This window comes from Thermobia domestica, unplaced genomic scaffold (assembly GCF_964235325.1).
Source record: "Thermobia domestica unplaced genomic scaffold, izTheDome1.hap1.1 HAP1_SCAFFOLD_724, whole genome shotgun sequence".
Classification (NCBI taxonomy): domain Eukaryota; kingdom Metazoa; phylum Arthropoda; class Insecta; order Zygentoma; family Lepismatidae; genus Thermobia; species Thermobia domestica.
In genome coordinates this window covers 52,078-68,241 of record NW_027656434.1, presented here as the reverse complement: position 1 = coordinate 68,241, position 16,164 = coordinate 52,078, and the positions used below count along the sequence as shown (strand labels likewise).

The 16,164-nt window shown below is 34.6% G+C and overlaps 1 protein-coding gene across 1 annotated transcript; it reads right to left on the bottom strand.

Moving 5' to 3' along the window:
* Nucleotides 1-7,489: 7,489 nt before the first annotated feature.
* LOC145677238 (uncharacterized) lies at nt 7,490-8,185 on the bottom strand. The gene has a single exon (XM_081747837.1). It carries the CDS (start codon nt 8,183-8,185, stop codon nt 7,490-7,492), a length of 696 nt encoding a protein of 231 aa, XP_081603963.1.
* Between the last annotated feature and the right edge of the window lie 7,979 nt (nt 8,186-16,164).

Here is a 16,164-nt window from a genome sequence, read left to right as displayed (position 1 = left end):
CGCGGGCCAATTTGTATTGTACTAATTTTACCGGCCCATTCCGATAATTTGCATATTTATATTCAAAATCCCCCCATATATACATAATTCAATCATAAAGTATTATAACGGTAGGACACAAAATTGCTTTAAGTTCCTTTAGTTGTAACTGAACATGAATTTGGACATATGGAACACAAATTGAATTAAGTACTGTTTCTCTGAAACATATTACACACTGAATATGGATTAAACTTTCATCTTTTCAAATGGGAATTAATGCAAAGGATACATCAAATTAATGTACAATTTTCTAGCAAATTCACTGGGTAAGTGAGTTTTTCTATATTTCATACCGTTTGCAATATATTGCGTGTTAAATGTCTCGCACTTCACGAATATTGAATCAAGTATCGGAATGTCTTCCACTGAAATAAGATACGTAGTCTAATTTCTAATAGATTCACTCTATGGACCACTCATTTTCAAAACATATTTTTATGAAAAGACAGGCAGGCTATGTTTTCAATGTGATCAGGGAGGCTTTGTAATTTTTAGTATACGTCAAAATGAATACCATTATATATGACCGCAGTCGAAACGCATATAGACAACGAATTGTTGACACTACACATAATTAGTTGCTCTAATCTGAGGTGTCTCCATTTTGGCCTAACATTAATCATACCTATGCTCGAATTCCGGATAGGTCCCGGGTTCAAACCCTGGTCCCGCCAAGTGAACTTTTTGGTGCACAAACACCATGTGCGTGGGTTCTCCCGTTTCCTCCCACTTTCTTCATTCCACCATTTCATTCATTTCTCATAATCACCGTCTCCTTTATCCTAACCGGCATAACCGTGGGAGGTAAAACTCAAAGATTTCATTTTCATTTTTCGAATTCCGAATAGTGTCCTTTGTACATTTTACACTTAATGCTCCGGCATGGTCAACACTGCCTGGAGAACTCATCATCACTTTCGGTACCTAAACGTGTTGTGCTGTGTTACTTAAACGACTCTTCAAAATATTGAATCCATATGTCAGTAACTAATACCAGACCATAATTGGACTACTCTCTGGGAAACTATTCATGTGCTCTCTCTCAATGGGAGAGCCACGAAAGTTTCGTATGACATTGTGAACAATTTCCTTGACATGACCGCACACCTTGCTGAAACAGTCGTAGTGCATCCAATCCTTATCACTGGCCAATGGTACTCTCGAGCATCGATATACGTATTGTGTGGAAACTTATCATGCATGGCAGCGACTTTTGGGTTTTCCCAGTATAACATCCCGATGTCCCCTATCCGCCATCACAAGCATTATTCTATTGTTCCATAATATTGAATGGTATTATCCTACGAAACGGCATGCAGTAGTCTTGTTTTACGGACAACGTTTTTTATAGACAAACAAATACATTGTTGTGATCCTCGATTGTATGTTGAGTATCTCATAAAGACCAGAGAAAGTTTTTCTACGCAACCTCAAGGACAACATTTTGCTGGCTCTTTACGGTTATAACTTGGCACTTGAAGATATTTTTTCAACTTGTATCACTGATTTGAAGATATTTTTTCAACTTGAATCATGTTTCGTTTTGATTGTCACTGTTCAGTGGGAAGCGTCTCGCATACCAACAATCACACAGCTGCGCAAGATAGTTTTGCTATAACTTTTTTCTTTTACTAAAGACAGACAGCTGTGCACGTTAGAACTTTAAGGTATTGATCGTGGTTAGAACAATTTTAACCTTCTCCTCATTTTTTAAACATTTGTTGATTTAAAGCAATTGTCTCATTACTTCAGCTTCTGCAAGTAAAAAAAAAAAAAAAAAAAAAAAACATAACATTATTTAAAATGAGAGCGTTCCACTCCAGCACATCTTTTTTTCTTCATCTTTAGTTTTCTTATTCCACTTCTGTTAATTCGAGACTAGTTTGGTCCCAGCTTTGAATCGATGCCCTGGTGTATTATATTAAAAATCATGTTCTTTATAAAGGCAAGTTTTGTTTAGTGTTAAGAGAAAATACATAAAACAAAATTGCAATATTTTAAAGGTTTTGATGTATTAATATCGATAAATAATTCCATTTGTTCTTCTACGGACTGACTCCCATCGACAAAAATAATGGAATTTTGGGTAAGTATTTAAATATCTACCAAATAAATTGATGTTATCTGCTACAGTATTCAAGACAGAAAGGTGACGAAACAATTTTCAAAATCTATACATACGTCGAACTACTCTTTCATTATTGTTCTAATTGAAATGCGAATGCTAAGGAGGAAAGGATAGGTTCAAAAAGTATATAAAAGGTATGGAGTTGCAATGTTAAAGAGTTGCTTGCTATATAATTACTTAATATAAGTAATTGAGCAGCCCCAGCGTTTCTGAAAACTCTACTTTTAAAGGAAAGGGAACAAAAGTGCAATTTCTAGAATAGTTTTTCTCAATATATAAAAGCGCTATTAATATTGTCTCTCAAACTATTATGGAAAAATGGTTAAAGTGTTTTCCATGAATTTCAGAAACAAGCACTTGGGTCTAGGATGATTATGAAAATTTCATTTCAATTCAGAAATACATCCTAAGTATATTAAAGGAATTGAAATTTATGTTTGTAGTACCTTGTGCATACATTTCTTTTCGTAAAACAAGATTTTTCACTTAAACGTCCTTTATTGCTTTCTGTACACAAGCCAACATGAGAGAGGTTTGTAATAAGACACGTATATGCTCCAACGTACTGTGTTTCTGTCCTGATAAATCTCATGATTTATACTTTTTGGTTTCACTACCATCAATTTCCTAAACGAAGCATTGTTTCAAGTGGGTAACAAATATGTTAGTGAAGTACATACTTCTTCCCCAAGTAAATGACAAGTGTATTTCATCTCGTGATGACAAGTTCACCCTTTCCTATACAATTATCTTTCATTATTTTCATTCATTTTTGTTGTGTTTCCTTTACATTATTTTATGCTATATATATATATATATATATATATATATATATATATATATATATATATATATATATATATATATATAGGGTGTTTCTAAACTACACCGACGTCTGGGAGGTGATTCCCAGACACCCAGATTCCTAGACGAAAAGTATAGACCAACTTGGGTGCACAAATGCTTCCTTTCGGTGCAGAAAACATGAAATAATAGACTATAAAGATCTATAGCTCTAAAACTACGGGATCTACCGTAGTCGGGCCAAGACTTTACTTAGGAACTAATATGTGCACTATCCAAATATCCATATCCATGTTTTACAATAATAAGATACTCATGGAACAATTTTCATAGAGGGAGTTTGGTTACGGTCCTATAATTTAAAGTACTCACCAACTACCTCTATAAAAATTGTTGCGGAAGTACCTCACGATTCTGAAACGTGGATATTTGGATAGAACACATACTAGTTCTTAAGTGAAGTCTTAACCCGGTACAATAGGTCCAATAGTTTTGGAGCTATGGCCCCTTAAAGTTAAGTTTTTCATGTTTTTGGCAGAAAGGAAGTATTTGTGCACCCAGGTTGGTCTATACTTTTCGTCTTATCTTGGTGTCAGGAATCACCTCTCAAACGTGCTGGTGTTGTTTTGAAACAATATATATATATATATATATATATATATATATATATATATATATATATATATATATATATATATATATATATATATAACACATAAAACATATAAATAACATTCAGCAGGGCAGAAGATATGCCACGCCTTCGGTTTGGGTGTCGTGACTACGCAGGTAGTGCAGCTGTGGTTTAACAAGTCTAAGGATTGTGACGAAATATTCGAAGACGCACCACGTGTCGGCAAACCGACACATGTACAAAATGAAGATCTTCAGGCAGCATTTGAGGCGAACAGTGGCCAGACATGTGAGAAGCAAAGAGCACAATTGAATGTGAGAGAAGATACCATTCAGGAGCACCTCTATCAACTTGGGAAGCAGTACAAGTTGGGTCAATGGGTCCCACATGATTTGGCTCCGGGAGAAAGGCACTGTGTTTCTTTGTATGAAGTATTTGTGTTTCTTTCCTATGTTTAGAAACCATTAATGTATCGAGGATACTCAGCTTTGCAGGGAAAGCTAAATCGAATTTGCAAGACATGTAAACACCAATAATGAACTCTTCATGGGAGACACTTATTTACTAAAATGATTTAAAGTTTCTTAACATTATTTTATGTTCAACAGTTACTTGATAAACATATTTGCAATGGCAATATGAGACTAGCAATTCTGATATTAAAGTCGTTAGTTATAAACAACTGAACAATACTACTTTTATTCGAAGTAAACTTCTGGTTCTGTTCTCAAATATGAACCCGATATATATATATATATATATATATATCGGGTGTTCTAAAATTGCACCCAAAGATCACAGAGCACTATTCCACAGTTCAAAATAAAGCGAAAATATTATATAACGGAATGCCCTGCGGGGCCTCCTTCAGCCGCTATGGGTAATCAAAATTTCACTATGTGGCATCATCGAATATTAATTTAGAACCATTAGCATTGCTCTACAACTGAATCAAACAGTTACATCGATCGTTAAAGTGATAAGTGGTGCTCGTGTCAACGTCTATTGACTTTAACTGTCATCTGGAAAGAAAAGAAGGATTGTTTGATGGATTTTAGATGTAATGTATGGTTCTTTATCTGCATTGTTGCCACATAGTGTAATTCGTGTCTCCAGACGAGAACCTGAAAGGTATACAAATCTATATTATTTTAGGTTTATTTTAACTTGCAAAATAGCCCTCTGTCTTCTGTGGGAGCTATGTTTAGCACACCTGATATATATACTATTATGTACATAACAAATTAATTTTATTTTCATTTCAATGCACTATGTGTTGTTCCTCCAAAAGTAGCTTCTTTCGGATACTTAAATGAATCGTAAAGTGACGTCTAGTAGTGTAATGTACAGTATCATAGAGAAGCCCTCATTATTTTATTATAAAAAAAGATTTCTATAATGTTTTATGCACTTAGTAAAAATATAAATAATGCTTCTAATATTTTTTTTCTGTAAGTTGAACCTCCGCCCAAAGCAGCAAGCAGGTTTCATGGTTATTGGTTATGAATGGCCTGCCCAGTGCAGCGCAGTGATTGGTTAGGAAGTTCTTGCCCAGAGCATCTCAAAGATGAATTGATATCCAATGTACAGTTGAGAGTGTAGATTAGTAAGGTGAAAATTCTCTTCTGCCCAGAGCAGCTTGGAAAGAAAGGTAAAATGTAACTTAATGTTGATTGGCTTTTAACGTTTTCTTTTATAACGACTTTAAGAGATGGGAACTGGAGGAGTTGTAGGAGCTGTAGTTGTTTTTAATGTTCTCATATTTTTCGAAAATGGCATACGTCGAAAGTTTGGTAATTCTTGTGCAAAACCGCATGTTATTGTTAGTCAATATGAGCGAATATTGTTGTATATATATATTGTTAATCTGAAAGCAAGCATATGAAAAATTTTGTGAATTAAATATACGGTAAAACTTTATAATCTACTGTATATAATATAAAAAATGAAGGTTTCCTTAAAGGCTTACATTAGATCTCTTTGAATAATGATTATTCTGTATTATTTAGAGAAACGGAAAAACAAAGAGTACGAGATTTACTTATCAATAAAACATAAATATTAAATATCTATAAATGTTGGTTTGAGGCAAATAATGAATTCAATTGTTGTATAACATTTACAATATTACCAATATGATAGCAGTCGATAATAACTAATATTTAAAAAAATGTAAAAGCATTTACAACTTGACATGAATACTTCATTGTACGTTGTAACGTTCCTATTTAGATAGGAGCTCGTTACTCGGTACGGGTCTCCCACCGGTGAAGTCCCGCCACATTTGAGAAACAATGTACATAATTTCAAATTAAGAATAGTTACTACAAATCCTAAGCACTTCCATATGATCAGCTTAAATATAAATACCATATAACCTTCCCCAAAATTAGGACAATCGCAAATCCATAAATAGGTCAAGGATTTTAATATTAATTTCGTTAAGTAATAAGTAAATGATTCAGGAAGCTCTTCTTTATAACAAAATCAATCGAAAATTACAAATTTCTTAACAAGTCATTAAACTCGCTGATACTGATTGGACACATGAAATCAAATGCCAGTGAAATTAATATGAGTCCCAATAAATCTCAACTTAATCGTGTTCTTCGACAACCAAAAAGATTTGGATAATTGTACCGAGTTTTCAAATATACGTATATACATATATCGAATACAGGAAGTTATAAATATGGTTAACACACAACTGTCTATATCCCATTTAATCAAACAGATTAGTTTCCATTAGAACATATATGAATTTGATTTAAATTTAAGAAAATTATTATACAACTCACCAGAATATTAACTAAATAACAATCCACGCTTTGGAATGTTAAAGTGAATTCACTTGTAATATACACACAACTCGAATAGAATAATTTACTAATTTTCGATAAATAGAGCTTACTATTTCAAGGTTTTACCGAGTACATTTCCAGCACACATCTGATGAGCATAACTCAAGTGCTGGGTGAAGTATCAACACTCGCCACTAGAGGCGCTATATTCAAAATTTGACAAACGAAACTAGCTTATCGGAGGCTCGAAATAGAATGAATTTATATAATATCTTACAAGTTTTCTTTTTTTTTTTTTGTAACTAACAGAGTGACATGTTACACACTCGTCCTAGCCAGGAAAAATAAAAATAATGCTAATTATTTTTATTTTGAATTATAAATTATTTTGAAAACTTGTCCAGGTGTAAGTTAGTCGAAGTCTCTCTACTAATAACCTTCCGCTCAGGATTCATACCAACTAAACAAAACTAAACTAAAAATAAAAAAATCCCCCAAATAAAACATTCACCATCACTCATCCTTCTCATTCACCCGATCTAACACAATGATTAGTAGGTCTAAAGTCGGCAGTCCATATCCAAAATAATTTATAAGTTTACAATCTCTTATCTTGAAAGTGTGGATGCAAAATAATTTAAATCTAACCATTCTTTACAAATGGGATATTTTTTTCTAAAAATAAATAATATATAACAGTAGTAACACTTACAGTTTGACAATTCTTATTGAGATACCTATGCGGGAATAGACTCCGTCCGGCAGATCTATTCTTCCATACAGCAAGTTTACATAGAGAAGTGAAGTCCAACCGATCACAATATTAAACATACATGTACGGACGAGCTACAATACCAGGCCTGGAAACAACAAACATATATTAACATTCACATATAAATGATACAAACATAAAAATTAAAACTTGTTCAATTTAATACATATATATATATATATATTAATAAATTGAAATTTCAGAATGACTAGAGTGACGATAGTTCGGTTTAAAAAAATGATTTATAGCAAAATATAAATTTAACTTTAAATGCAACCTTAAACCATGGATTGAATTTTTTTTAACTTTTATTTGCTTACTGTACAATTATTTACATATTGTTCTCGTCTCTCCCTGTAAGGGTTTGTTAGAGCAACATGAGTCTTACGAACGTCATTCTCATTGCTTAGAGATTTTACTTGAATGCTATTTGCGTTCAAAAAGCGCAAGATCTGAAATGGTCCCTCCCAGCGATACATCAATGATTTGTTAAGCTTTTCGGCTAGAGAGGATTTATACTGGGATTTAATAAGTATTTTATCTCCAACTTCATAGGTGACAGGAATTCTACGCTGGTCGAATATTTGCTTACGCCTTCTCCAAGCCTTCGCCATGCTACTCATGGCATTGGCCAAAATATTGGGATCACGCTTACGTAAATTTAGTTCTTCTATTTTCCATTTAATATCCAATGGATCACAAACATTATAAGCTAATGTTAATTCCATCGGCGAACATTTTAATTCCTCATGTTCTGCACAATTTATGGAAAATTCCAATTCCGATAGTCCGTCATCCCAACGAGTTTGCTTATCATGGAAATATATTTTCAGGGCATCCTTCACCAAACGCCAGTACCTTTCCGAATTATTTGAGGCACTGTGATAAGGACTAATTCTTATGTCCCTAATACCCTGGCTATATAAGAAATCCTTAAAAACTTTAGACACAAATACACTGTGGTTATCCCTCGATAAACAATGTGGGAATCCGAATCTGCACATTAATTTGTACAGTTTTGTTATATATGATGTTTTGGTTCTGGGATTGGCGTAGCAATTGTGTACACTTTCTTTGTGAAATCGTAATTGAGATCACTTCTTCACTCTCCACCCAGTATTACAAGGTTGGTTCGGAGTCCAACTCTCTTTTAGCCTCGGTCTCGAAACGTCGTTGGCCCACTGGTTCGAAGATGATGAGAAAGCGTACTAAAGTGGTAGAGCTTGGTACTGGAAATCGAAACCCAGGTAACACTTGAAGACTGTGAGTTGAATCTAACTAGGTGGGATAGCTTGACTGAATCAAAGAGACCATTTCACTTTACTTTTTATTAAAAAAAATAAAATAAGAATACAGATCAATTTAACAAAATCGGTTACTTGGAGTTACAACTTGGAAGTTTTTCTACATTATTCAAGTGGGAGCACAACCCTATTATACTCAATGGGTGCTAGAAGGTTTTTACGCTAAACCGCGAGTTATTGAAAATAGTAAAGTGTGAACTTTGTACATCGCAACTTGCATTGGCCCGAAAGGAAAACATGTTAAGTCTCGAAGAGGGAATGTGGTCCCAGATTGATGGGACTTGAAAATAAAACTCATATTGATCACTAAACAATCTCAAAGTGCTCTTCCCGTGTGGAGGGGGAACTTAGAAAAAATTAGCACATACCTGATTTTTCTGAAGACCGTCCCTAACCAGAGCGGAGTTCACTGTTAGCCGTCCGTCCGTAGAATCAACCGGTGCGGCAGACAAGCCTCGCTTATAAAGGCGGTTCGTCCCACGCATTTCTGCCTTTTCTGACGTAGCTCGAAGGCGACGTCACGAGCCTCATCGAGCATGGGAGAGACTTCTTCACGCGCATGCTCAATAGTGGTTAAGACTTCTAGTATTTCTATGATTTCTTCTCTATCACGCCGGGATTGAAATTCCTATTTTACATTTCTTTTTACAGTTTTTGTTTTTATACCTGGTTCTAACTACATAATAGATTTCATATATTTATTGCTCTCGTGGTATTCCCTAAATATTACATCTAGGACCCAGCTCTGTGATCTGAGTAAAATCAAAGCTAGGGTCATACCACTAATACATGCGTGTGGATTGGTGTCAATGAGGCATCAGGTTGCTAAACCAATTTAAACCTCAACTGACTCCGCTCTCCCTATTTCTCTTTCCCTTACTGCACACACAATTTGAAACGCGCGGGCGTCTCGCCCTATAATTTGGAGTCCGGCCTAGGACTTCGAGGCACAACTGTGTAACAGTTATCCGCCGACCTCGGTAAAAAAAAAAAAAAATAAACGAGAAAAAAAAATGTCGAAAGTTGTCTTTCTAGCATCTATATTCATTTACAACAACGGTTGTCCAAGGCAAGTTGCTGGAAGTTAAAGGGTTAATATAGAACTGGCCTTACGTCAGGCGCTAGGAAACTAAAAACAAACTTTCTTGAGGGATTTGGAGATTATGCACGACTAAACTGCAAGAGAGCGTGATTGTAAAATTTCATGTGTCATAACTAACTATAGTACGTATAAATGTTACTCAATTCCATTAACAACTCTTAGATTAAAACTCTGTAGGATGAAACCCTACAACCATGGATTCCTTCTAGCTTATGGTTATCAACTCACCATAATATATATATTTTATTTTATAATTTTTTTTTAAACCAATTCCTAACCATATTATTAAGCATGACTTCGAACCGATTATGAGTACAACTTCTAGTATTATAAAGAAAATTAAGATTTTGTGAGTTTACTGATTTGCTAAGTACAATGGTCTTTGCTGTACTGGGTACCATTATAGATATACGTGTCAAAGGTGATTGTCTCAGGCTACTAATTTTATTCAACTATAAATGAAAGAAATTTAACATTAAATACACTTGAACAAGAATAGCGTGAAGCGCTTTAACGTTGGACTGTGATGAACGATAAAATTACAAGAGTAGTTTATAGTATAAACCAATTGGGAAAAACATACAATGATCTAGACTAGGACACTCAATTGTGTTGCCTGAATTTTTTTTTTTTTTTTTTAATTATCGCGGGGTTGTGCTTTACAGTTTGTGAACAACATTTCTTATGTTGTTTCTATATACCAGTTATACTTCATAAATCATAGGCTATACTCTACTTTCCAGGATCAAGTGAATATTTTATAACCTGTAATGTATTGAAAGTATTTGAGTACTCCTTTGAGTAAACCTTTGAAGATATTTGAATACTCCATTACATATTTGGTAATATATTTACTTGTAACATAGAAGCGATTGCATACTAAATGATTAAATCGCATATGTAAAGTAACTTGAGTAATTAACAACTAGCGATTACAACAGTTGCTGAATGCTTAATAAATGTTAGAAATGCGTCTATACGCATTTTCTATTAAACTCATCCTATTGTTATCAAAAATGCATCTCACATTATTAGTTATTGCTCTTTGTATTGATAATGCAATAAAAATGTAATATATTTCAAACTTACTGTATAGCTCTGTTCTATACAGGGTAATCATAGTATGTACATGTGTTTTTCTAAACTTCTACTCAGCTTGATTGCTATTTTGACCTCGATTTGGTTTCTCTCATCCTGTGTGGTATGCATTACGCTAGACACAATGATATTTACGTATACTGATAACGTACAGACATTACAATCGATTAGCGCATTTTAGCACACCTAAGGATTACATATAACAACTCTAGACTTTTTTTCATGAATCCATGAGAGGTTGTGTTAGCAAAGGGGGGAGCCTGAATGGTTAAAATACTGACCCTATGGTTAGTGTGTTAGTTTATGCCCTAATGGCCTATGGTAGTATCAGATACAAAATCTAATAATCAGGGATGCAGTTACATTTGCTATACCAAAAGACAGGTTTCTTGCAGGGGATTTCATATCGATTCCTTATAATTAGAGGGGAATGTCAGTGGGGGTTATAGGTTAGTATTGTTAGTATTCCTGTTCTTATTACTTTAATAATAATATGAACGTATGTTATGTCTTCTTTATTTAATTTATATATTTTTTTTTAAATATACACCGAAATCGAAAGGGATTTCTTTGCGGTTGCAAAGGGAATTTTACGAAGTCAAGTTACATCATGTTTCATCGTGTTAGTGGATCTTGTTGATTTATAGATTTTAAACGCAAAAGTTAACCACAACATAAGCTATGGTTGATATATTTTTAAAACACACCGGAAGTGTGTTCCGTTCTTTCTTTTAATTCTACTAGCCTTGACTGATAACCGGCCTCGGTTTCCGTTGTGGTGAACTTTTCTGTTTTTTTTTTTTTAAATCTTAATTGCCTGGTGTAAGTGATTTAATTATACATGATGACGTCACGGGGACCTGTTGTTGAGCAACAGTTAAATTCAACGTGCAATGGATAATTTAATAAAGTACTTCCTTGTCTTTTTCGCTTCGGTGTTTGCCAAAGGATAGCTATATAGAGGGTTCCAAAACTTACGGTCTGTAACATGGTGGAATGAAAATGTGTAAACTCGATTACCATACTCACGTATAGACTTCATTAAATGTCTGAAAAACAAACTTGTGCTTTTACTTGACCAATCAATAGAAATTTAATGTTTACATTTAGACAATAACTGTTCCTGGTTTTTGTTATTGGTCCGTTAGATCTTGGATATTACAATGAAATTGAGTTGTTTTATATATTGAGAAATATTTAAAGTCTCTTGACATTGTTTACAATCTTCTTATGATTTTTCACAACGCTGATTTGAAGGAGTTATTATTCCTTATAGTTTTGAGTCTTATCACTTGTCCAAATTTTGTGTTTGTACTGATACGAGAAGAGTTTTCACCTGTAAGCAATGAACTGAGGTAAGTCAATGGAAGTCTGTCCGTAGATAAACGAGATTTCCTTGTCACTGCAGGATTTTATAAAATTTTGTAGCCCAAAGAAAGTTCTGGATCCGGCTGGAAATTCAGATTTTAGATCACTGTTGCCCATTACTAAACAGTGATGGATCGATCAATAACAGTAATCGATTACCATATCATCCCTCTGGATCAGCCCTGGAGGGGGCTGACAGGCTGCAATCTGGATCCTTGGGTACCTCCAGATACCAGGGGGGGCCTTACTCTAGACATCACACTGGGTAGGCAATGGATATGGCTCTGCAATCAGAGAGACTATTAGACTACATAATCATTAATGCGTTACATAATATCCTTGTCTTATGCGAAGTACTTGTTTACATAGGAAGTCCACCGAATTCCTTTTTTAATTGTTTATTATATATATTTATTCAACGGGGCTGACCACACATCAAATCTAAGAAAGATATAGCAATCAATGGAACCTGCAGGGGTTACCCAAGAATGAGGCTATTCGAAGATGAGATTCGAATACAGAATGTTTTTCCTCCAGATGTCCTGAATGTGCTGACCACCCATCGTCAGCATCTAGGCATAGAAACCTGTTTAAATATTGTATGTGATTGTAGTAATATTACAAGAATCAATTTTGTATCATTGAACAAATAAACCAGAAGTCTAGAATTGAGTGTATGTGCGCTGACCACACATTATTGTTAGGATGCCTCTTGTGTTCAAGCTGTGACTGTGGATGAAGATCGAACAATGTCACGGTAAGACAAGTTCTTCTCAAATTGATTGATGTACCTAACTCGGCTTGTTTCGTTGTGAGTGGAATGATAATGATGGAGGAAACTGCATTGTTAAATATTCTTTCCACTTACTGTTATAATTAATGGGTGATGAATCATATGGTGAGTAAATCCAAGGTACTTTACAAGATGGGCAATACCTGGTTTGTTATGACAACGTCAGGACCGTATATTTTGTTTTCAGATGTAGTCAGGTTGAGAACTAGAGTGTTAAAAGGAAGTTTGAACTTAGCCAGCGTGGCGGAAGTGAACTAATTATACAGCTTGGTATACTGACAAGTGGCTTGGTAAATTATCAGCTCAGCTGACGAATGTTTGGAGGGAGAGAGGGGAAAAGGGGGCTTGTACATCGCCACTGAGAGAATTCATCTAGTATGCTGTTACAGAGGCCGGCTTCCGACCCGCGACATCTCAGCCTTGTCAGATAAGTATATTTGCATTGTTTTCTCTAATTTAGAGGAGAGGAAGTGGTCAGTCGTTCAGATTTTCATGCATGAGTCCAAGAGGTCTATTGTATACAATCTTTTATACCTTGAAATGTTAGTATTATCTACCTTTTCTTTATTTTTTTTTTTAAATTAACTATAACAAAGATTGTGAGTTTTTAATCTAGGTTACTTCGTAAACCACAGAACTATTAAACAGAGTTGAGATTCAACAAGATTTAATTAAAGCTAATTATACTTTTACAAATATGCCAGTTACAATAATTAGTTCCAAAGTATCTTCAAACTTTATATCAATCAATTTTAACTAAAATTTTAACACAAACTCAAGCAAACGAGTATAACTTTTTATAAGTGTTTCATACTTGAAATTCATGGCTAGTTTTACACTTTATTACATTGTTTACACTTTATATACTCATAGTGTTCAAGATAAGACGTATCTCACAATGGGGCAATCCAGCACTTGAGAAATGCTCAGTTAACGTGCATATTATTTTTTCACAATTGTAGTGTCTCGCTAAATCTCTAATAATTTGTTGTCTCAATCGTTATAGGTTTCTTAAAATAATACTGTAGGGTTTTTAATTCTATAAGGTTAATTAAGATAAATGAGTCCCTCAGAGGAGGCCGTCTTATCTTGGGCACATGGTGATGTATTCATTATATTGCATCCTTTTTTTTTGTAAGTAACTTAGGAAGAATAATAAAGGAAAATGTCAAATTCCCCTTTTACACTCAAGTGATTAAAAACTTATAACTTTTAACAGAAGTATAAAAGGAAAACGAATACTCAGTTATTTCCAAGGTGTAGGTCCTTCCACAGCTTTTTACCTGGGCCGGTTCTGCTACTTCGGCTTCTGTAAGGAAAAACCTGAAACGAAAAAAATTCTCCCACACACACATAGCATTATAGGCTGGACGCGGGAACCTGAAGTTGAGTGTAGTATCCCGGGTACGTATTAGTCGAATTTTGACGAACTTGGTAGTTAAGGCATGACTGGATTTAGAGAAAAGGTACCTTTATTTAATTTCTAAAGATTAAGTATGATGCTGAGTATTGCACTGTGTTAATTTATTAAGTATGATAATCAACGAGTTTAAATAAGATCTTAACTTTGTGGTTCATATTTTTCAGCTTGTTGGAGTATACATACCATCTGTTGCTCGGAAAACACAAAGGAAGGAGAAGAGAAGACGTACGTCTCCAAAGACACTAAGGGGAGGTTTTCTTGTTACAGGGTAAGTACTATCTCCTTGACTTGTTAGTGTGTTATTTTTGAAACATGCATTTCAAGTTCTTCACGTCAATGAAATCTCAGTTCATATCCTGGGTGTATCCCATACTGATTGTTATTATTACTGAATTAAGTGAAAAACTACAATGAAAGGGAGTGACCTAAGCTACAATGTAACAGTGATTATACAAAATGCGATTTGCATAATCTGTGATTTTAGTAAGTGGATCCCTAAGGGAGAACAAACGTGGTTACGTGGTTGTCACTCAGGCAAAAAGTGCTTGAGTCGGGACTCGATCTCCGACTTATCTGTTTCCTTTCAACGTGAGATACAATTGCGTAACTGCCAATAATTTCCGGTAATTGAGACCATGTTTACAACGATATTAAGTTTGAATTAAATATTTCGGGGCTCGAACTCAGGACCTCTGGTGTAGGTAGTGATGATATGTGATCCACTAAGTGTCTATTGAAAGTAATAGATTCGAACCTACTTTCTCATAACCAATTCAGCTATAAACTTGCGCTCGTGAGGAGCGATAATGTAGATATAGGATAAAAAAAAAACTGATCCATTAGGGGATCGAACCAGGGATCGCTAAGAATCAATTGTTTATCTGAGACTATGGTTTATCCCAATCGTAATGATTTATGAGGCAACCTTATTGTTATTATTCATTTCGTTGTGACGTCATTTCCCTATTTTCTTACTTATCTATTTTCCCGTTATAAATGTTGGTGTGTATAGAATCTACACGCAACAACATCCTGAGTCCTTGTTAACAGCTGGACTCACTTCCGTCACCCGATAAGAGGTGATTTGCTTTTAGTTTGTAAGGCAGAATGAAAGACGAGTGTTGAGGAAGTATCTGTGAACATTATAAATATGTGCACCCAAACAAGATGCTATTCGATTAACTTTTAATTTTTAAAGATTACCCTTATGTTTGTTTATTTTCACAATTTATTTCACTTAAAATTTTAACTACTGTCACGTTCATATATTATATCCTAAAGTTCTTGTGCGCCATACGCTGTTGTGGAGCAGTGCTTTTTCCACCTATTAGACAGGGCCGCTTATGAAGGGGGCCACCGAATTTTGAAAGTCTCCTGACTTGTAGTTTTAAATCTTTTGACGGACATAATCATAAGTGTAATTCTGAACAGAATTAAGTTATTTTATACTAGATTTATTAAAAACAAGTTGACAGAGCTCGAATATCCTTAATATGTGTCCTTTAATTTATGGAAATCTCTATTATTCGAGTATCGAACCTAATTATGAAATGATGTACACGTACTGATTCGCTTCCAATGTTTTATTATTATTATTATTATTATTATTCTACTGTACCAATGATAACGTGATTTAATACCACTCTGCATGGTACTATCAGCGTGGTGTGCCTTTTAATTCAATTCAAGCCAAGATTTTAACTTGAATGAAGGCAAGTTACACAGGGATGATTGAGAAACACGAGTATAGTGGTGTAGTGGTAGGACAACATCTTGAATGTTACTATAGCCCACAATGGTGGCCATTTAGTAACCGTGACTTTACATACATGGCGATAGTAATATAAGCAAGTAAGGGACAATGAGCGGGACAGAAAAAAAAATGGGGGGGGGAT

What these genes read in the sequence shown, in the direction of transcription:
- LOC145677238 (XM_081747837.1), bottom strand. Translation starts at nt 8,185, where the DNA reads ATGTGCAGATTCGGATTCCCACATTGTTTATCGAGGGATAACCACAGT.